Raw genomic sequence first — 23821 nt, forward strand, 5'->3', positions numbered from 1 at the left:
CACCTCCGCTCAGTCCGCAAGCAGGACCCTGAGCTTCCGGTTGCTTGCCATTTCAACACTCCCCCCTGCTCTCATGCTCACATCTCTATCCTGGGCTTGCTGCAGTGTTCCAGTGAACATCAACGCAAGCTCGAGGAACAGCATCTCATTTACCTATCAGGCACACTACAGCCTGGCGGACTGAACATTGAGTTCAATCATTTCAGAGCATGAAGGGCCCCCCATTTTACTTTTATTTTTAGTTATTTTTTCTTTTTTACATTTTTTACAATTTTTTTTTTGTTTATTTCATTTCATCTTAGTTTGTTCAGTTTGCTTACCCACTGTTTTTTTCATGTTTGTACTTCAATCTTCAGTCCGTTAACACCCTATCTGTACTAGTGCTTTGTCTTTCAACACACCATTAACATATTGTTTGCCTTTGCTCCATGACCTTTTGGTCAGCTATGTGGCCTTGTCCAATCTACACCTTCTCCTTTGTTATCTCTTGCCCCACCCCCGCCTCACTTGCTTATAACCTTTGACATTTCTAATATTTGCTAGTTCCGAAGAAGGGTCACTGACCCGAAATGTTAACTCTGCTTCTCTTTCCACAGATGCTGCCAGACCTGCTGAGTGGTTGCAGCATTTCTTGTTTTTATTTTAAATGTTAAGAGAGTGTGTGCCAATGGGAAAATGGGCAATGATAGTTTATTTGCTCATGGGCCCTTGTAGATGTTGATGTCTCCGGAGGCCAGTAAGCCAGAGTTAAAAATAAAAAAGCAGGATAAATTTTTTTTTTACATAGTCTAGATTGCCTTTGGGGAATCAGAGGTATTTATTTATTTTTTATTTTATTTAGAGATACAGCACTGAAACAGGCCCTTCGGCCCACCGAGTCTGTGCCGACCAACAACCACCCATTTATACTAACCCTACAAGTAATCCCATATTCCCTATCACCTACCTACACTCGGGGCAATTAACAATGGCCAATTTACCTATCACCTGCAAGTCTTTGGATGTGGGAGGAAACCGGAGCACCCAGCGAAAACCCACGCAGACACAGGGAGAACTTGCAAACTCCGCACAGGCAGTACCCAGAATTGAACCAGGGTCCCTGGAGCTGTGAGGCTGCAGTGCTAACCACTGCACCGCAGATTTCCCTCAGGAGATTCAATAAGGGGTAGGGGTAGACTCCATGATGGCATAGTTGCCCAGCCACTGGTTCTCTTGGCACTTTTGGGTGGAGGTAGATATTTGTTGTCCAGTTCCTATACCTTTTCCCTTGTTCATTTGGACATTGGTAGCATTTTCGTATCAGCTTTAATTGAACATCACACAAGCAACTCTGTAGCTAAATTAAGCTTTTCACTGTATAGTCACACCAGACTTACTGCAGATACCTGGAGTGCCCTGTACCTTGTATCCACTCAGTGGCTGACTGGCCCTCCACAGTTTTAACAGACCCTGTTGAATATAAAACATTCGCAATGCAATCTACTGTACAAGTGGGGATAAGCATTTGAATTGGTTCTAACATTGGTCTCAAACCCCCTTGAAAAGAATGGTTTAAAATCCAGTCAGAATCTATTGCTGTATCCTCCCTGCTGAAGTGGAATATATAGCATTATGAAGTTAAATCCTTTGAGTATAGAAGATTAGGGGGTGATGTAATTGAGGTGTTTAAGATGATTAAAGGAATTGAAACTATTTCCTCTGGTGGGAACAAGGGGGCATAACCTTAAATTAGAGTTAGGCCATTCCCGGGTGGAAGTTAGGATGCATTTATTCATGCAAAGAGTATTGGAAATCTGGACTCTCTCTTCCCAAAAAACTGAGGCTGGAGGGGTCAAAATTTCAAAACTGACATTTAGATTGTTGTTAAGCAAGAGAATAGATGGGGGATAAATAGCATTAAGATACAGCCATGATCAGATTGGATGGCAGAATAGGGCTGATGGGCTGAATGGTCTTCATCTGTTCCAATGATAAGGAGAGAAAAAACACATCGTGCCAGCGTGTTAGCAGCACCTTACTGAACACCTGCCTTCACAACTGGAAAGTTGGGAGTTTGAGTCTCTGACTGCTTCCCACTGTTAAGAGTCCATTCACCTATAGACCGATGAAAGTGGAGTTAAGGCCACAATCAGATCAGCCGTGATCTTATTGAATGGAAGAGCAGGCATGAGGGGCCGAATAGCCTACACCTGCTCTTATTTTTTATGTTCTTGTGTTAGATGGAGCGGAGCACCTCACTATGTGTGAAAGGAAGACTGTCCTCTTTCTGGCTGATCACAGAGTGACGATGGTGACATTTGCAAGAATGGGTTACGTCCAACTTTGGTCACCCAGCTGGTGGTGGTTCCTGGAGAGTAAAAAAAAAAAGTGGGGAGGGGAGGAAATTGTTGATTTAAAACAAAAATGGATTTAGGAATTTGTTATAAACAGGCTTGGTGTTTCCATTCATTAGGTCACGATTGAGGTGGTGGATGATCCTCAGGCAGAAATTGAGATGGATCTCCTGAAGGGTAACCGAAATGACTGGTCCATCTCCTCAGCTGAATGGCTATCCCACAAAGACATCTTCTGGCCCTTGTTTTGGGAGTATCCCGACTCGACCGAAGTCGGCAGCTTGGATTCTGCAAACGGGATGGATGGCGACGAAGAGGATGATTATGCTGTAGAGTATGAGGAAGAAGATACATTCCTCAGCACCTTGGATAGCGTCTGGGATAGGAACTGGCCTTTACAGAAGAGCTGGTCCTCCAAAGAGAAGTTTAATTATGGTGAGTCTGTTAAAACGAGAAGTCCTCAGTGTTTCCGGGTATCTATCTTACACTTCCGGGAGTATATCAAGGTATAGAGTGTAACACAGATTGGGAAGAGGACATATTTTTCAGAATGGTTGTGTCATAGGTATTTCCAAGTCCCATTCCCTCTTTCCTTTCTAAGCAAGGCTACCAAATTAATGTCAAATTTGGCGTTGGCTGTTTCATGGGGACTAATTTTAACCTAACCCGCTTGGTGGAAACTGGCAGGGTCGGACCAGGTGCCTGATTTTACTTTCCATTGTAATCTGGTCTGATCTGATCCAATCCGGTCAGTTTCCCACTGGACAGGTTGGGTTTAAATTGACCCCATTACGATCTTAAAAACTATTAAGGTTAGGTGGCCATATGAGCAAGTTGGTTTCAGTACCTGGGCGTACTGCCCAGAGGGTCAACAGCTGGCATTCCTAACCTTCTATCTCCTATAGATATCCGCTCTGGAGGTTATTTTCACCTGTGTTTTCAATCTATGGTCCCACCTACCTCCCTTCAGCATTTCCTGATCAACGGGCTGATTTTTTTCTCTGTGCACTTAAGTGTAGAAGGACTATAAATGTTGCTATGCTACAATAGGGCCTACACTTCAAGAGTATTTCATTTGTTGTAAAGCATTCCAGGAAGTCCTGATGTCATGAAAGGCACTATGTAAATTCAAATCCTTTCTCTTTCTCACGTACATAAGCACAAATGAAATCTATCATGTAGTATCCTAACCCCAGACTCGATCAATGCCACTCCATAGCTGGTTGGCAGGAGGTGGGTGAAAGCAGGATTGCCAACTCTTCAGGATTATCCTGGAGTCAATAGGAATTGAAGATTAATCTCCAGGACACTGCTGGGAGGAATCCAGGAGAAACATCATGGAGGTATTTTTTTTAAAATCCGCACATTTGTTTGTTAATTATTAAATTACTTCGTTTAAGGGTTGATGAGGGTGATACAGTTGATGTGGTGTACATGGACTTCCAAAAGGCATTTGATAAAGTGCCACATAATAGGCTTGTCGGCAAAGTTAGAGCCTGTGGAATAAATGGGACAGTAGCAGCATGGATATGAAATTGGCTGAGTGACAGGAAACATTTGTTGCGAACGGTTGTTTATCGGACTGGAGGAAGGTATATAGTGAGGTTCCCCAGGGGTCGGTGCTGGTACTCCTGCATTTCTTGATATGTATCAATGACCTTGACTTTGGTGTGCAGGGCACAAATTCAAAATTTGCAGATGACACAAAATTTGGAAGTCTTGTGAACTGTAAAGCAACTAATGATAAACTTCAAGAGGACTGACAGGCTGGTGCAATGGGCAGACAAGTGGCAAATGATATTTAATGCAGAGAAGCGTGAAGTTATTCATTTTGGTAGGAAAAATGAAGAGAGGAACTATAAATTAAAGGGTTCAATTCTAAAAGGGGGTGCAGGAGCAGAGGGACCTGGGGTATATGTGCACACATAATTGAAGGTTGCAGAGCCGGTTGAGAAAGTGGTTAATAAAGAATATGGGATCCTGGACTTTATAAATAGAGGCATAGAGTACAAAAACAAAGAAGTTATGATAAACCTGTATAAAACACTGGTTCAGCCTCAACTGGAGTATTGTGTCCAATTCTGGGCACCATGCTTTCAGAAGGATGTTAAGCCATTAGAGAGGGTGCAGAAAAGATTCATGTGAATGGTTCTAGGGATGAGGAACTTAAGTTACATGGATAGGTTGGAGAAGCTGGGTCTGTTCTCCTTGGAGAAGAGAAGATTAAGAGATTTGATGAGGTGTCTGGACAGAGTAGATAGGGAGAAACTGTTCCCATTGGCTGAATGATCCAGAACCAGAGGATACTGATTTAAGGTGATTGGCAAAAGAAGCAACAGCGACAAGAGGAAAAACTTTTATGTGCAGCAAATGGTTAGGAACTGGAATGCGCTGTCCAAGAGTGTAGTAGAGGCAGATTCAACCAAGGCCTTCAAAAGAGAACCGGATAATTATCTGAAGAGAAAACATTTGCAGGTCTATGGGAAAAAGGCCGGGGAGTGGGACGGGGTGAATTGCTCTTGCAGGGAGCCGGCACAGACACGATGGGCCAAATGGACTCCTTCTGTGCTGTAACCATTCTTTTATCTATGATTCTATGAAATGTTGGATTTGTGAAAAGGAAGGCTGTTTGACTGACAACGGTCATCCAGTTGGCATGGGAACGTGTTGCACCAAGAGAATAGACATGTTAGACAACCAATAGTGGGAGTGTGGGGGTGGCACAGTTGGAGGGAGAAGATCATGTGATGATCTCCAGGAATACATGTTGCAACACTAAGTGAGAGTGGCACAGATTCACCCCTGGACTTTTATCAGTGGTAGTAAAAGTTACTAGGAATCTTTGTTTCTACTTAATTGCATTTCTGAGAATTCTGCATTACCCTCTTGATTGACAGACAATGGTGGTTGATGTGTCTCATATGCTTGCTGAGCGGCATTGCTTTGTTGTTGGTTCCCTGCTGATTGTGTTATTCCTGGGCCTCAGTGGTTTCATGTCTTGCTGATGGTTATGTTGGCCCAGATTTTACTTGCAGATAACTGGTAACAGATTCTTTGTATTGTGACCGTTCCCAGTGAGTTTTTTTCTCTTCAATGTGCTATTTTTTTGGTATTGTACACATTTCAGGTTCATAAAATTCAATTGTCAGAATATTACTGAATTCTTACAGGTGGTGCTGATGGATCAATAGTGTTAGTTTGAACTAGTTTTATGTTCCTTATAGGTTGAACGATATAGGAATCATTTTACCGTCATTTCAGCCGTTATTTACCAACGATGTCTTCAGTTTACTGCTTGGGCAGTCTGGTTCAAACTCGGTGCCTCATTATAACACTCAGGCACTGATTATTAAGTCCTTAGCCAATATGCACAACAATAACAACTAACATTTATATAGTGCCTATAAACTAGTAAAATGCTTCACAGGAGCATTGTCAAACAAAATTTGACAGCAAGCCGCATAAGGGGACATTAGGACAGCTGACCAAAAGCTTGGTCAAAGAAATAGATTTTAAGGAGCGTCTTAAAGGAGAAAAGAGAGGTAGAGGGGTGGAGGGGTTTAGGAAGGAAAGTTCAGAGTTTAAGGACCAAGACAACGGAAGGCACAGACACCAGTTGCGGAGCGTTTAAAATCGGAGATGCGCAAGCTGTCAGAATTGGAAGAGTGCAGAGAAAACTAGGAGTGGAGGAGGTTACAGAGATAGGGAGTGGGCAAGACAGTGGAGGGATTTGAAAAACAAGGATGGGAATTTACGTGAGCCACTTATAATTTTCTGAAGTGTGGTGTTGACTGCTTGCCTAGAAGCAATCCATGACTGATAGACACTGGACGTGTTTAATAAATTCCTTTTTACCTGATCTGATTATTATAAATTGACCTTTCATTTACTGACTTTAAGATATTAATCTGGACAGACCACCTGTTTGTTAGGCTGATGTCCTTCTCAGTAGCCATTGTAAACCCTTGTGACTCAATGGCATTAAGTACTGGGCTAGACAAAATCGGAGCAAGGGAGTATCTAAAAGTGCTCTTATTATATCACTGGAGAAACTAGAGGGGTACCTTCCACTGAGAAGGGCTTTACCTGTTTGGTATTATTGATTTGCGGAAATGTCCGCAGTTGAAGGTCTCATTAGACGGGGAACCATTAGTTCCGACTGAAGCCGAGTTCGGGAGCAGCCAATGCTTTGGGGAATTCAGTCATGCAGATCAGGGAGGCTCCAGGGCAAGGCTGAGTTAGCTGATCACAATCAAAGCAGTAATTGGTGCAGCACAGCCAACATTAGCAATCCTGGGCAAGAGAGGGCTGGAAAATAGCCGGCTTTCCCGGTTCTGATTAATATTAGTGTTGAAAGGTGGATGTCGAATGAGAGCAGGATCATGTTTGAATCTAATGCACACTCCATGTTCATCCCCATCCACCCTATCCAATTAAATAAATTGCTAACACTCACTGTCTAAGTTTGCAGAGAAAACCTGGGAGGAGGGTGCTCAGCAGTGCCACCGGGTCCATCCTGCCCTCTGGTGCTTCCATATCTGGAAGAGCTGCACTCAAGGGGACCCAACTTGCATTTATATAGCGCCTTTAGCATGGTAAAACATCCCGAGGCGCTTCATAGGAGCATTATCAAACAAATTTGGCACTGAGCCACTTAAGGAGATAGTAGGGCAGATGACCCAAAGTTTGAGTAACATGTTGGGTTTTAAGGAGTGCCTTAAAGGAGGAAAGTAAGGTAGAAAGGCGGAAGGGTTTAGGGAGAGAATTGCAGAGCTGAGGGCCTTGTCAGTTAAAAGCGTGGCCACCAGTGGTGGAACAATTAAAATCAGGGTGCTCAAGAGGCCAGAATTAGAGCAGTGCAGATATCTTGGAGGGCTGTGGGCTTGAGGATTACAGAGATAGAGAGGAGTGAGGCCATGGGGGAACATAAAAATCGAGGCGTTGCTTAAATATAGGTCAGCAAGCACAGTGGTGAGATTAATGGGACTTGGTGCATGTTAAGACAGGGGCAGCAGAGCTTTGGATGACCTCAAGTTTATAGAGGGTAGAATGTTGGAGACCAGCCAGATGTGCATTGAAATAGTCAAGTCTAGAGGTAATGAAGGCATGAATGAAGGTTTCAGCAGCAGATGAGCTGAGGCAGGGTGGAGTCGGACGATGTTAGAGAGGTGGAAACAAGTAGTCTTAGTGATGGCATGGATATGTGGTCAGAAGATCATCTTGGGGTTGAATATGACACCAATGCTGTGAGCAGTCTGGTTCAGCCTCAGACAGTTGCCAGGGAGAGAGATGGAGTTGGTAGTTAGGGAATGGAGTTGGTTGCGGGGGCTGAAGACACTGGCTTTGGTCCTCCCAATATTTAACTGGAGGGAATTTCTGCTCATCCAGTACTGGATGTCGGACAAGCATTTTGATAATTTAGCAACAGTGGAGGGGTTGAGAGAAATGATGGTGTGGTAAAGCTGGGTGTCCTCAGCACACGTGTGAAAACTAACACCCTTGAGCCATAGGAATCACTCTCCTGTTTCACATTGTAGTATGCTTCCACTCCTGATGTAGACCCAATGTAGGATGGAGGCCCACATATTACTCTGCCTTTGACAGCAACATTCAGGACACATTAAAGATTCAGGTCTCCAGCGCCATCAGCAAAGCAAAGCTCGTGTTGCTTACAATGATGAACAAGGGCGGCGGCACCATGAGGGTCATGCTACCCATACCAAATCGCCATGGTAAATCTGCCCCTATATACCAATCTGAAGAAATCCATCGGTAAAAGAGCCATGTATCCCTGAAATCTGACCTTGCCCAGTCAATGCTACTTAATTAAAGTGATGGATCATTTCTGTTGATGACACCAGTTGCAGCTCACCTCCCCATTATCTGTGATACTTCCTGTTCGATAGATCACCTGGTCTCCATCAATAGGATTCAGCACTTTTCCTGCTCCTCCTCTCGCACTCCAGTTAGAGAAAGCTTCCAGCTTTGGATATATACTTGAAAAGGGGGAAGAGTGGGGTTTAATTGGAAAGCTCCATCAAAGAGCTGGCACAGGCAGGATGGGCCAAATAGCCTCCTTCTGTGTTGTCAGATTCCAAGTTAGATGGAAGTTTGGAACAAAGTTTAGGTTGTAGAGAAGGAAAATTACATTTCCAGATTTTTTGTTGACTGATTAACTGGGCTTTGTTCCTATTCCAAGGATTCTATAACTCTGTTGTAAGATCTTTTGTATCTGTTCCTTTCCTTTGTTGGACCTCTTCCAGTATTGAAATATTGAAAGCAGTTGCTTGAGCAAGACTCCAGCTGCTATCTTGATGTCTTGGCATAGGGTTGGGTGTTTCCTGGGGGCAGGGTGAAGTGGTCTTGGGGGCCTGGTGTGAGACTTGTCACTGGAGCAAGGAGAAAGGACGTTCCAGGTGAGTCAGAGGAAGGCAGTGTTGAGGAGAGAGTGAAGCAGATGATATGGAACAGATTTTTGCAGTGAGGCTCCAGATTGCTGATATAAATGAGAATGTTCTGTTCCTAGTAAAACTGTTTGACACATGAAATCCATGTGGAATATCCACTTGCTACTCATAAACACTTGTGTGTTCACCAGATGTTGAGAACACTGAATGCGCTATTCCAGATGGTGAGCCTTGTGTTCTGTACATGGGTGTGTATCAATAAGATAATTAGAGTTAGCCACAGCTCTATTGGTAGCACTCTTGTATATGAACCACCAGGTTGTGGGTTAATGCCTCACTCCAGAGACTTGAGCACAGCAATCCAGGCTGACACTCCCAGTACAGTACTGAGGGAGTGCTGCACTGTCAGAGGTGCTGTCTTTCAGATGAGACTCTAAACTGAGGCCCCATTTGCTCTCTCAAGCGGAAGTAAAAGATCCCGCGGCTCTATTTTGAAAACAAGCAGGGGAGTTATCCCCTGTGTTCCTCAATCAAGATCACAAAAACAGATTCTCTGTTCATTACCACATTGCTGTTCGTGGGAGCTTGCTGTGCATAAATTGTCTGCCACGTTTCCTACATTCAACAGTAACTATAATTCAGAATGACTTCATTGGCTGTGGGAAATCCTAGGTTGTGAAAGATGCTATATAAATAGGATGGCACGGTGGCACAGTGGTTAGCACCGCAGCATCACAGCTCCAGTGACCCAGGTTCAATTCTGGGTACTGCCTGTGCAGAGTTTGCAAGTTCTCCCTGTGACCGGGTGGGTTTTCGTCGGGTGCTCCGGTTTCCTCCCACAGCCAAAGACTTGCAGGTTGATAGGTTAAATTGGCCATTGTAAATTGCCCCTAATGTGGGAAGGTAGGGAATATGGGATTAATGTAGGATTAGTATAAATGGGTGGTTGATGGTCAGTACAGACTCGGTGGGCCAAAGGGCCTGTTTCAGTGCTGTTTGACTCTAAGTCTTTCTTGTTACTGGTTGCGACCGATTCTCTCCTTAACGTCTGAAATAGTCTGTTCTTCTCCTCCAAAAACTGTGTAAAGGTCATCAAGTACCTTAAATAAGAACTGCATCTTTCCACCAACAGATGTGGTTCTTATTGTCTCTGCATAATTATGCACAAAGTCATATTGACCCACCAATCTGGCAGAGTTGACATCTGTCCCATCGCTAGGCTGTTAAACATAAATCCTGCAGGCGCTGTTATTTGAATTGTGGGACAATGTCTGCTTGAAGTACAAATGTGCAAAACTGACGGGTAGGAAAAGACCAGCTTGTCCATCAAGTCTGCCCCCCACACGATGACGATAGGAGCATCCCCTCCACAGGTATGTATTCTCCTGGGGGATATAGAAAGAAAACCTGAACCAATAATGGGAAAAAGTCTGGAAAATTCCTCTCCGACCCCCTCAGACAATCGTCCTATCCAGTAGAACACATGGACCTCGTGTACGTTAACTTACCTTTTATACAAAGTGATCTCTGCCCCAGTCAGGAACTGGTCCAGCTCCCTCTCGAAGGTGTTGGAGAGTCAGCATCCAGCACATCAGCCAGCAATGCATTCCAGAGGCTCCTTACTCTCTGGGGAAATAGACTGGATGTTAGGCAGTTCTATTCCCACTTCTGTGTTTGTTTAAATGCAAGACATCCCCTGTTCCTCCCCTGGCTGTCAAACTGTATCACACCCAAAAGCCATTTTCTAAGTACAGGCCCAGACAGAGGCTCCTCAGGAGGTCCATCCAGAGTTACTGGCCAGCAATACTGTTGCTCCAGTCGGGCCATCTGAATGCCAGGTGATCTGAATGATGTCAGGATTGTGGAGGATCACAGCTGTAGTGCAATCCAACAGATCCAGTAGAGTGTCAGGGAGAGGTTGGGTGTTGAGACAGAGAGGGCATCCCAGAGAGAGAGACCATTACAAAGAGAGACACTGTTCCAGTGCCACCAGACAGCCAGAAGCACTGCCTCTTAACTGACCCCAAATACACATGTGCCACTCCCGCAGCTGCTGTAGGCCTGCAGGTTAATTGCTGCTCACTTCAAAAGACTTGGGGGAGACATTTCAACAAATACTTCAAACTGGTGATTGAGAAGCTGTCAGTAAAACCCAGCTGTTAGTGTTTACTGAGCATTGAGCAATCATTGAAATCAGTAGCTGCCCTGCTCCTTGTTCATTGGAGCTTGTTAATCATTTGCTTTTCTGGCCTTGCGAGTAAACCAGATGTGAGGAAAATTCCAGAAGCATTACACGCGCAGAGACTTGGTGACAAATCTTTTACAACACAAAACTAGTCGACAGAACGTCAAACTCATGTGAAATTTATCAAACCCACGTCTTCAGGCTAAACATCCTCACACAGCAGTGCTCACAATATGTCCGAGAATATCACATTTTATAAAGACAGAGGTGTTACACCATGGAATGCACAATGCATTTCTGTTGCTAAGTGGTGCTGAGCTCCTTCATGGCTCAGTTGGTAGCACTCTTGCCTCTGAATCAGAAGGTTGTGAGTTCAAATCTCCCTCCAAGATTTCAGCACAAAAAAAAAATCAAGGGTGACTTTCCAGTGCAGTACTGAGGGAGTGCTGCACGATCAGAAGTGCCATCTTTCAGATGAGATGTTAAACCAAGGCCCCATCAGTCCCCAGATGAATATGAAAGATCCCACAGCACTGCTTTGAAAAAGAGCTGGGGCGTTCTCTCTAGAATCCTGGCTAATATTCATTCTTCAACCAACAGTCTTAAAACCGATAATCTGGTCACTGTTTGTGGGAGCTTGCTGTGCACAAATTGTCTACCATGTTTCATACATTACAATTGTGGCTACGCCTCAAAAGTACTTAATTGGCTGTTAAGCACTTTGGGACATCCAGTGGTCGTGAAAGGTGCTATATAAATGCAAGTCTTTCTTTTCTATTTTAAGGCTGCAAAGTCTTATTGTGGTTTAGCAAATACAGGCTGATACCGTTCAGAGTGTTGTTTGCTTAAGGAACTGTGCAGATTAGAACCTAATGGTCAGTTTAAAGCTGAAGGTTAGAAATGGAAGTCAGAAGCGACCAGCTTTTTGAGATTTGTTTTCAATCTGTAACCAAGCAAGACAGCTAAATTTCCATCAGTAATCCTATCATAGACCCTATATATATATATTCGAGAGAGAAGTAGGCGGGACCCTCATTGGTCCTTATAGATTGAGTTCTCATGACATAGTTGAGACACCGATACTATTGTAGGTTTTTTTCGGTGACATCTGCCTGAGGTAAATCAACCCACTACACAAGAGCAGGAAACAGCGAAAACCACCATTGTTTAAAAAGATTACTGGATGCTGGTCTGGGTATTTAATATTTGATCTTCACAAATGTTGGAATGCTCAATGTGAGATATAGAAATATAATTTGTGTCCGTGTGTGCACATATATGAATGTGTGTACATATATATATATATATGTGTGTGTGTTTGTGCACACTCCCATCATTTTTCTGGGTCTAGGAGAGTTGAAACTTCATTCTGGATCAGCTTGTTTGGGTAGCTCATGAGCTACATTCAATTCTTGTGTTGGTTGTCACTCCGTATTGGTCCAAAACTGGTGCCACTGAGCTATAGGTTTTGCGTTCTGGCAGCATCAGAGGAGCCATATTGGGGTAACCTGCTCTAACTTCTGGTTTCCGCTGAAAATTTACACTATTGTTGGTGGAGCATTTCAGCGTGTTTGACCATTCAAAGTTGAGAAGTTAGGAGGAGCTGAATTCATGCATCAACAACAGAATCTCCAATCGAGGGACAGAGGGGTACTGGTGTTCTAGCTAATTTATATAGAACCATAGAAACTTACATTAGAGAAGGAGGCCATGTGACCTCTTGGGCCTGTGCTGGCTCTTTGCTTAATGTGCATCCTCACTTTTTGTCCATAACACTGTAAGTTCCTCATCCTCAAGTAGTTGTCCAACTCCCTTTCAAAATTATTTATGGAATCAGATTCCATCACCTTTTCAGATTGAGCATTCCAGATCCTGGCAACTCTCTACGTGACAATATTTCTCCTCATCTCCCCTCTAGACCTTTTGCTAATGATTTTAAATCTATGACCTCTGGTCATTCCACTCACCAGGGGGGAATAGTTTTTCTCTCTTTACTCTAGCAAAATCTCTCACCATCTTGTAAACCTCTAATTGGGTCGCCTCTTAACCTTCTCTGTTCCAAGGAGAGCAGTCTTAACTTTTCCAACTTTCCTCATAACTGAAGTCCCACATCCCTGGAAACATCCTGGTAAACCTCCTCTACACCCTTTCTTGAAGTGTGTTGCCCAGAATTGTCCACAGTACTCCAGCCAAGGCCTGACCAGTGATTTATACAGTTCTAGCATGATCTCTTTACTTTGATATTCTATTCCTCTATTAATAAACCCAAGTAACCCATATGCTTTTGTTAAACACCTTATCATCTACCCTGCCATCTTTAAGAATTAGTGTTTATGAACACCAAGGTCTCTCTGTTCATCTGCACTTTTCAAAATCCTGCCATTTATAGTATAATGGCTTTCCATATTAGTCCCACTCAAAGTGCTTCACATCACACTTCTCTGCATTAGACTGTATCTGACATACTTCCATCCATTTCACCTCCTGTCTGTGTCATCCTATTGGCAGTTCTATGGGCCAATCCCTGGGCAGGGAAGGAGTTAGAGGTCAAACTTCCTGTGCAGAGGGGCCAAAACAGAACACCGATTCACATGTTCAAGGTCAGCTGGGCATGTGAGCAACAAGAGACAGGATCCCAGGCCTCGCCTGGAAATGAAGAGAGAAATGGCCAGTTTTCATCTTGGGATAGCTGGAAAGATAGAGACCAATATTTAGCCCACTACCTGGAATAGCATAGCATGATTTGTTGTTACAGTAGCACATTAGAAGCTCTGGAATTGATACTTTGCTCAGTCATATATATTCTATAAAATAAACTAACTTGACTTTACGTTCACCTGGTTTCACCAGGGTGTTCCTCGGTCCCACCTTTCTGAGGATTGGAACAACACGAGACGTCACGTGTTAGGACTCAGATATCCAGTTCATATAATAATGGGGTCTCATTGTGGTTTCCCATGTTATGCCATTGTATTAGTATTTAATTAATACCTTTACTTAACACAAATGCCTTTTGCTGCTGTATATCATTTAAACATTCTGCACACTAATATATTCACGCTATGATATTTCAAGGCTAGTGTGTGTTATATCTCCAGATCGTTACAGCAATTGCCATTTTATACAGAAGCTGGGCATTTCTTTTAGAATGCTTTCATGGGAAGGCCAGTATTTATTGCCCATCCCTAATTGCTCGTAAGGCGTGTGTTAAGCCAGCAGCACCCTGAACCGCTGCAGTCCGTGTGGTATAGGGTACACCCACAGTACTAGGTAGGGAGTTCCAGCATTATGACAGAGCCATACACAACAGTTGCAGTTTATTCCAAAATGCAAAGCTGCCCAGGAGTAAAGTGTGCTGATCACACACAATTTTCCATGGTCAGCCCATTATCTTATTGGCTCATAGCAGAATTGTTCATGTGCAGGGAACAAAGCTATTTAAATCTGGTCCAGGTCACTTTTTGAGGATGTTTATCAACTTGCCTTGTTGAAATCATTGAGTTTGTCTGTAGCCTTTAAAGAGATTTAGTCAAAATGATGAGAAAAGAAAATACAGGGTGTTTCTGGAATACAGGGAGCTAAGGTTCCCTTATAAGAGAAGTCTGAAACACAGGAGCCAACAACATCTAGAGTGAGAAGGAAATCTAACTTCCAGTTTGGCTGAAGTGAAATTGATGCTGTGAGAGTTTTTTTTAATTCACTCATGGATGTGGGCGTCGCTGGCTAGGCCAGCATTTATCATCCATTCCTAATTGCCCTTGTTCTTCTAGGTGGTAGAGGTCGCAGGTTTGGAAGGTGTGAGCAGAGTGACCCTGTTTTGTACTTCACAATATCACCCACATAGATCAATGTTGCAGCAAGACTGGAAGGGGGTGGAGGCAGGTTGGGGTCCACAGCTGTGACTGGCTGTGTCAGCCCTGTGAGGCAGGGTGGTGTGGGTACACCCACAGTGCTGTTAGGGAGGGAGTTTCAGGATTTTGACCCAGCGACAGTGAAGGAACGACGATATAGTTCCAAGTCAGGATGGTGTGTGGCTTGGAGGGAACTTGCAGGTCGTGGTGTTCCCATGCATTTGCTGCCCTTGTCCTGCTAGTTGGAAGAGGTCATGGGTTTGGAAGGAGCCTTGGTGAATTGCTGCTGTGCATCTTGTAGATGGTACACACTGCCGCCACTGTGTGTCGGTGGTGGAGGGAGTGAATGTTTGTAGATGGGGTCCCAATCAAGTGGGCTGCTATGGCCTGGATGGTGTCGAGCTTGTTGAGTATTGTTGGAGCTGCACCCATCCAGGCAAGTGGAGAGTATTCCATCACACACCTGACTTGTGCCTTGTAGATGGTGGACAGGCTTTGGGGAGTCAAGAGGTGGGTTACTCGCCGCAGGACTCCTATTCTCTGACCTGCTCTTGTGGCCACAGCATTTATGTGGCTGGTCCAGTTCAGTTTCTGGTCAATGGTGACCCCCCAGGATGTTGATAGTGGGGGATTCAGCGATGGTAATGCCATTGAAAGTCAAGGGAAGATGGTTAGATTCTCTCTTATTGGAGATGGTCATTGCCTGGCACTTGTGTGGCATGCATGTTACTTGCCATTTATCAGCCCAAGCCTGAATGTTGTCCAGGTCTTGCTGCATATGGACACAGACTGCTTCAGGACCAGAGGAGTTGTGAATGGTAATGAACATCGTACAATCATCAGTGAGCATTCCTACCTCTGACCTTATGATGGAGGGAAGGTCATTGATGAAGCGGGTTGAGCCTAGGACACTACCCTGAGGAACTCCTGCAGCGATATCCTGCGACTGAGATGATTGACCTCCAACAACCACAACCATCTTCCTTTGTGCTAAGTATGACTCCAACCAGCAGAGAGTTTTCCCTCGATTCCCATTGACTCCAGTTTTGCTTGGGCTCCTTGATGCCATACTCGGGCAAATGCTGCCTTGATGTCAAGGGCAGTCACTCTCACCTCACCTCTGGAGTTCAGCTCTTATGTCCATGTTTGGACCAAGACTGTAATGAGGTCTGAAGCTGAGTGGCTCTGGCTGAACCCAAACTGAGCATTAGTGAGCAGGTTATTGCAGTTTAAGTGACGCTTGAGAGCACTGTCGACAACACCTTCTATCACTTTGCTGATGATCGAGAGTAGACTGATGCGGCGGTAATTGGCCGGGTTGGATTTGTCCTGCTTTTTGTGGCTAGGACATACCTGGGTAAATTTCCACATTGCCGGGTAGATGCCAGTGTTGTAGCTATACTGGAACAGCTTGGCTGGGGGCGCAGCTGGTTCTGGAGCACAGGTCTGCAGTACTATTGCCGGAATGTTGTCAGGGCCCATAGCCTTTGCAGTATCCAGTGCCTTCAGCCATTTCTTAATATCACATGGAGTGAATCGAAATGGCTGAAGTCTGACATCTGTGATGCTGGAGCTCTCAGGAGGAGGCCGAGATGAATCATCCACTCGGACCCTCTGGCTGAATTTGCTTGCAAATACTTCGGCCTTGTCTTATGCACTCACTTGCTGAGCTCCTCCACCATTGAGGATGGGGATATTTGTGGAGCCTCCTCTTCCTATCAGTTATTTAATTGTCCACCACCATTCATGACAGGACTGCAGAGTTTAGATATGATCCATTGGTTGTGGGATGACTTAGCTCTATCTATAGTATGCTGCTTCTGCTGTTTGACATGCAAGTTGTCCTGTGTTGCAGGTATCCTTGCAGCAGATGGCACAGCTCACCCTCTGGTAATCTGCTGACCCAGACCCTGTAATAATAGTTCCTTACAGTTCTTGGCAGTTAGGCAAGCTCAAGTGTTAGCTGTGGCACTGTGGGTCTTGCCTCTGAGTCAGAAGATTTGTGAGCTCAAGCCCCACTCCAGAGGCTGGAATGCAAAATCTTGGCTGATACTCTAGTGTAGTACTGAGGGAGTGCTGCACAGTCAGAGGTGCTGCCTTTCAGATAAGACATTAAACCAAACCCCTTCTGCGCCCTCAGGTAGATGTAGAAGAATCTATGGCACTATTTTGAAGAAAAACAAAGGATTTTTCCCCAGTGTCCAACATGTATTCCTCAACTAACATCAATAAAACTAATTATCTGGTCATTATCACAGTATCTATTTGTGGAGCTTGTAGTAAACAAATTGACGACTGTGATTACAACAGTGACGATACTCCAAAAAGTAACTCATTGGCTGTAAAAATGCTTTGGGACATCCTAAGGTCATGAAAGGTGCTATATCAATGCAAGTCTGCCTTTCTTTATGCTAAAAATATTGTTATTGGCATCTTGGTGGTTACATGCCAGTGAGGCTACCCCTACGTTTGATGACACTGGTAGATTGTTTGTTCATTCACTACAACTGAAAGAATGACACATTGTGATTGGAATGCTTCTGAAGAACCATTCAGCATAACAGATAATCAGACATCCACAGACTGTAAAATTAAAAACAGATAATGCTGGAAGCAGTCAGCGGGACATGCAGCAACTGTGGAGAGAGAGAAAGAGAGTTAATGTTTCAGCTCGATAGCATTGTGTCAGAACTGGTCACAGATTGTATTTGTGCTGTTGGGGCTGATCTTCTGTGCTTTCTCACTTTTTATATCGGAGATGATCAAGAAATCACACAAGTATTAGAACGAGAGTATACTACTTCGAAATAAAACCCCCCACTACTCCCAGATAACTAACTGTTGGTGTTAGGGTGTTGAAATCCTCCTAAGGGATAGTAGGAGGGATACAGATTCAAAACATGAAACACAACCCCACCGATCCACCAAATCACATGTTTCGCAAAGATTTAAATCATTTTCATTTACGCTCATACCCTTTACCAGATAGAGCAATTAAGCCTTAGTTTAGCACTGTGTAACAATATTAGTCTCATATAGACTATATTGATCTTGAGGAGTTCCCTGTCCTAATATCTCATTGAACAAGACCAAATGGACTGTATGAAAAGTGTTGATGTGATGTATAAATTTTTGGTCCTGTGTTTCAAGCTATATTCTCCCCTATCCTCCCTCTCTCCCTCATGAAGATGCTATGGAATGCACAAGCAAAGCGCTTGCAGCATATCTGACGTGTTTTCCTCTCAACTTCGCAGAATATGAAGAAAACGAAGACTGGAGTGCTTGGTCCCCCTGCACTGTGACGTGCGGCACCGGCAACCAGAAACGCACCAGATCTTGTGGCTACGCCTGCACTGCCACCGAGTCACGGACCTGTGACCTGAAGCGGTGCCCAGGTGAGAGCTGACAACCTCCAAGGGAATATTTGGACACGAGTCAGCACCTGAGCTGCTGAAAAAACGAATTATTTTCCCTAAAGCTATTCGGCAGCATCTGGTATATCTAATATTTAAGGGGAGAATTTGCTGATCTGGAGCCATTGAATTTCGTGAATGCAGCTAATAAAGGAAAATCAAGAGGGAAGGAGTGAACTACCCAAGCAACTTTCCACTCTTTATATTAATAGACAGAAAATCAATTTTTGTTCTTGGGATATGAATGATGCTGGCAAGGCCGCATGCATTGCTTATCCTCAATGTCTTGAGGGCATTAAAAGTCAACCACCTATAGTGGGACTGGATTCACATGTAGACCAGGCCAGGTAGGCGTGGCAAGTTCACCTTCCCCAAAGGACATGAGTAAATCAGTTGAGTTTTCGTATCAGTCCAGTGGTTTTCCTATTTATGTTATCTGATGTCATCCCACAAATGAGCAGATTTATTGATTTTAGTTTCCAAACTTGGCATGGTGGGATTTGAGGTCATAACCTGTAAGCTACACACCTCCCCACCTGATCTTTCCACATTCATTGCGGCCAGGCACAAGTCCGGGAAGCACTTGTCTATCGTGCAACTAATACACAGTCACCCACAGGATCCACGAATTCAGCCACATCCTCACCAAATTGTCCATAAAATATCGGGAGTCCAGCAACTTAAACATTTGCACTATTAGAAAGTGTAACGGGCTAGACATTTAACTCCGTTAGCGGTCCAAGAATTTAGAAACCTACCCAATTTAGAGAATCCAGGATGTTGGACAAACACAATAAGAGCACATGGGAAATTGATTGGAAATTGAATGGTTCTATAGAAATTTTTTTTAGTCCAACAAAAATGAACGCGAAAAATGTTTTTGGGGATGGTTTTCAAATTGGCATTGTGTATTCAAATCTGGATTTACCCCATGTGCTTTGAGTAACTAAAGTGTAGGTTTGTTGGGCCACACTTGACACTCACGGTACTCTTTTCCTGAAGGGATGGAAGATGATCTGAATGCAGCAACTGAAAAAACTCTGGCTGAGAAGGAAAATGGAACAGATTTATTTGACTCGGGTGAGTATTCTAGAACAACACCACTAACGTGACAGGACATCAGCTGAGGTATCTCGAAACATAGAAGAAAATAGGAACAGGAGACAGACCATTCAGTGAAACCTTGGCTAATCTGTCTAAAATGCCAGGGTTGAGAGACAGCCAGGAGTTCATCAGCCTTGCAAAGTCGGGGGAGGGAGAGGGGGAGGGGTTGGTGGACGGTGTGGGAAACCTTGCCACAAGCAGTTCAATCTCTTGATGGCACTGACAGTACAACTATTAGGCTTTGCATGAGCTCCGCTGTTGGTTTATTGGGTAAATGGTGTGGCACTGAACTCTATCGGGAGAAGGGAGATGGGTAACATGTAACTTTGGCAGTGTTGGAAAACTGGAGCTGTTGGATCACTGCACATTATGCAGCCCGTTCGATATTCCTTTTTATTAAAGTCGATGAAAAGAAAATTTGAACAAGCTGAATAACGGGTGCCAGTGCAATCCTGCCAGTTACAGAGAATTACATAGAATGTACAACACAGAAACAAGCCATTTGGCCCAACTGGTCTATTCCAGTGTTTATGCTCCACATGAGCCTCCTCCCATCTCTCTTTATCTCACTCTATCAACATAACCTTCTATTCCTTTCTCCCTCATGTATTTATCTAACTTCCCCTTAAAAGCATCTATGCTAGTCATTTCATTTGGTAGTGAGTTCCACACTCTAACCACCCTCTGGGTTAAAGAATTTCTCCTGAATTCCTTATTGGACCTATTAATGACAATCTTATGTTGATGATCTTTTGGTTATTTTTGTGCTGAACAAGATGAGGAAGTCACTTTGATAGGCTGTGTGGCCTTTCCCTGTTCCCTGCTTTTCTTTTGTTCTTGCATCAGTGTTTAACGATGCATGACTTGACAGGTTTTACTGCAGTCCTTAAAGCATTAACGACCTTGCCAAATGCCTGTGGGCAAAACAGCTTCCAAGTGAACCCATCGTTATTCCGCCCTTTTACTTTCCTTCCACAGAAATGGACAGCTGCGATAGATGGTTGAACTGCAAGAGTGAATTCCTGAAGAAGTACCTCATGAAGGCCCTGACCGATTTACCCAGTTGCCCCTGCACCTATCCCACTGAAGCTGTGTACAGCATCGTCAGTGTCCATGAAGATGGCAAGGGAAGATTCTACCGATGGCGAGACGCGAGTGGGCCGAAGGAGCGCCTAGACATTTACAAGCCCACCTCCAAATTCTGTATCCGCTCCATGCTGTCTTTGGACAGCGCCACGCTGGCGGCCCAGCACTGTTGCTATGACGACCAGATGAAGCTGATAACGAGGGGGAAAGGCGCGGGGGCTCCCAATCTGATCAGCACGGAGTTCTCGCCGGAGCTCCACTACAAGGTGGATGTGTTGCCATGGATACTGTGCAAAGGGGATTGGAGCAGGTACAATGACGTGCGTCCACCAAACAATGGCCTGAACTGCTCTGAAAACCCTTTGGAAGATGACTTTATGGCTCAGCTGAAGGAAGCAAAAGAGTATTGAAAGTAATAAATAAGGGTCTGCAAAGGGGATGAAAGAAATAAAATGGATCTTTCCAATAATGGAAACCCCATCTCTTCCCCACCTCCGATATTAGCCAACGTTTACACCACCAATGATAATTAGAAACAGTACCAGATTGGCTGCACCATTAAAAAATATATATTTACATATAACCACTTGCTCTCCTGAAGAAAATACTTTCAATACATCAAATGAAAGGAAAAAGAAAAATATTCTATTGAGACGTATCATCAATCCATCATGGCTGTCTATATTTATAGCTCTGGGTGTTATGTAGAAACATAGTGGTTCTGTCAAACCCGCAAAAAAATTTGGAATTCCAATATTGGATCTTCGCACTCACTTTCTCTGGATGCAGAGTTCTCAGTCTCTTTCTCTCACTTACTCTGTAAGCATCCCTGATTCTGGCTTTTCTCTGTTCCATTTTGCACCATGGCTAAAGAGAATCTCGTCACTTTTAAAACAAAAATCCAATAGTTGCAACAAATCATCAGCAACCTTCACATCTCTTGCGGTTGACCCTGCCCCTTTCTGTCGATTCTGCAGCTCACGTGGTTAGCGAGGAGGGGGAGCTCCTAGTTTGATCAGCGCAGAATTCTCACCAATCTTCACTACAAAGTGGATGGTGGTGGGAGGTTGGGGGGTGGGTAGGGCGTTGAAAGGGAACTGAGCCCGGTATTATACGGAAGCTGAACTACCATCCATGGTTGACGTTAATCCATGGGAGCTTGCTGTGCCCAAATTGGCTGCTCTGTTTCCCGTGTTCCAACAGTGACTACACTTCAAAAATATTCCATTGGCTGTAATACGCTTTGGGATGTCCTGAGGTCATGAACGGTGCTATAGAACTGCAAGTCTTTCTATTGATTCTGAAGCCACTATTCCATGGGATGATGACTGATTCTCCATCAGATAATTCAGACTGTCGGGCCTAGTCGTCTTTTTCAAATTGCTAAATGAGACTGAAAGGGCTGGATCTACAGAAATAACAGAGGCCAATTGGAGATGACCTTCTCCCCTTAGTGTCTACATGTAGCAAATATACTGTCGTCAGTCTTTGATTTGATTCATCGTGTAATCTAATCCTGGTGCAACAGGGCCTAAAGTTAACAGAGTTTGTTTCAACTCGCTTTCAGTTTATGTCTGGTTTAAGAAAAACAAACTTCTCAAAACAGGTATCACTGCTTTTAATGTGAGGAAACTGGCTGCTGAATGGGAAGTTCAAACTGTCTCCCACTCTAATTCATTCTTTCCCTGGAATTCACAAATGCGGAGTATCCTACCTCCCTCAGTCTCCTGTCCCTTCAACACTACACAGGCTTCAACAACCCACGTTTTGGAAGCCAGCTGTTTTATCTTATTCTTCTCTGCCTCGATGGTGTCCCTGCTCTATAGATCTTGACAAGTCTCCTGGACTTCTCAAGCAAGAAAAAGAGAAACACAATTTCATTGGTAGGGAGAAAACATTAAAATGTTTTCCTTTTATAGAAAGAGAGACACTGAAATGAACACGGCGCATTACCAGCCACAAGTTATGTCGGGGGGAATCATACAGAATCTCTCGCTCTCAGACTCTGGTGATGCATGAATTGGAATGACTCCAAGTGTTAATTGGAAGGTGCAAAACAATTGGTAAGGAGTTCTGAGATTAGCTGGTAGCAGCAAGCCCAACATGGAGGTGTTACACTGATATACAGATGTTTCAGGATCCCCAATCCAGTGTACAATCTTTCTGGCACTGAGCAGAGGAATGAATTTCTGGATGAGAAAAGACCAAAGTCCATCTATTCCACCTTCTGGTAGCTGCATGAAAAAATGCCAATAGATTTGTTGTACGCCATTGGCTGCAGATTGCTTTTGGACATCCTGAGCTTGTGCAAGGTGCTATATAAATGCAATTTTTTTCTTTCCCTTTTTAATAATAGCAAGCAATCCCTGTCAATTAAAACCTGCTACCCGACCCGAACCCGACGACATGTGTCGGGTTCGGGTCAGATTGAGCTGCTTTTCTGGGTCCCACTTTCAGGCTCAGGTCGGGTCGGGCCGGGTCCGGGTCGGACACACACAGTATTGATTGGACTTGAAAGGTTGTTTAAAAAGATGAAGATTGGAGCCACGAAGTCAGTGATTGTTTGGTCACGAGTTAAACAGAAACCCACGGAGTTGTGCCCAGACAGGTTGTGCCACACTGTACCAGTATCTGTATTGCTTGAAATAAACACAGCAGTTGCCCGAAGGCTCAGCAAATATCATTATACATTACCTAGACTCCTGCTTTACAGGTTGAAATACTTGCTGCAAGTTTATCCAGTGAGCAGCTGAGATCAAGAGACCAGGAAGGTCCTGAGTGATTAATTATTATAAAATATACAGTATTTATATAAAAAATATAAAATGATCATGGTCAGGACTCTAGTCTACACACATACAGTACTGTACTAGAGTCCTGACCATGATCATTTTATATTTTTTATATAAATACTGTATATTTTATAATAATTAATCACTCAGGACCTTCCTGGTCTCTTGATTTCAGCTGCTCACTGGATAAACTTGCAGCAAGTATTTCAACCTGTAAAGCAGGAGTCTAGGTAATGTATAATGATATTTTCTGAGCCTTCGTGCAACTGCTGTGTTTATTTTAAGCAATACAGATACTGGTACAGTGTGGCACAACCTGTCTGGGCACAACTCCGTGGGTTTCTGTTTAACTCGTGACCAATCACTGACTTCGTGGCTCCAATCTTCATCTTTATAGACAACCTTTCAAGTCCAATTACAGTTTTTGTTGCTTATCTGCACAAACTGAAAAAGTGAAAAACAGATTCGGAATCGGAAGGTAGGTAAAGTGAACATTCCGGTGGTCGGGCTCGGGAAAAAATGGAAGCACTCGGGCCGGGTCGGGCTTGGGTCCGCTGTGGTTCTGTCGGGTTCAGGTCGGGTTTTTTGTTCCTGACCCGAGTAGTCCTTTACTGTCAATTAGTCTACAATAGCCCCTGAAATGACATGAG

General features: G+C 43.9%; 1 protein-coding gene across 1 annotated transcript in view; it reads left to right on the plus strand.

Annotated features, from left to right (window-relative positions):
• The window catches only part of ism2a (isthmin 2a), a 42883-nt gene extending 21487 nt beyond the window's left edge, over positions 1 to 21396 (plus strand). Inside the window, exons 3-6 of the mRNA XM_068038256.1 lie at positions 2453 to 2768; positions 18031 to 18171; positions 19192 to 19269; positions 20272 to 21396. Of these exons, the coding sequence (XP_067894357.1) occupies positions 2453 to 2768; positions 18031 to 18171; positions 19192 to 19269; positions 20272 to 20789 (1053 nt within the window). The 3' untranslated portion in view covers positions 20790 to 21396. The remainder of the gene's footprint in view (positions 1 to 2452; positions 2769 to 18030; positions 18172 to 19191; positions 19270 to 20271) is intronic.
• Positions 21397 to 23821: the final 2425 nt, after the last annotated feature.

Source organism: Heterodontus francisci, chromosome 9, assembly GCF_036365525.1.
Source record: "Heterodontus francisci isolate sHetFra1 chromosome 9, sHetFra1.hap1, whole genome shotgun sequence".
Lineage (NCBI taxonomy): Eukaryota > Metazoa > Chordata > Chondrichthyes > Heterodontiformes > Heterodontidae > Heterodontus > Heterodontus francisci.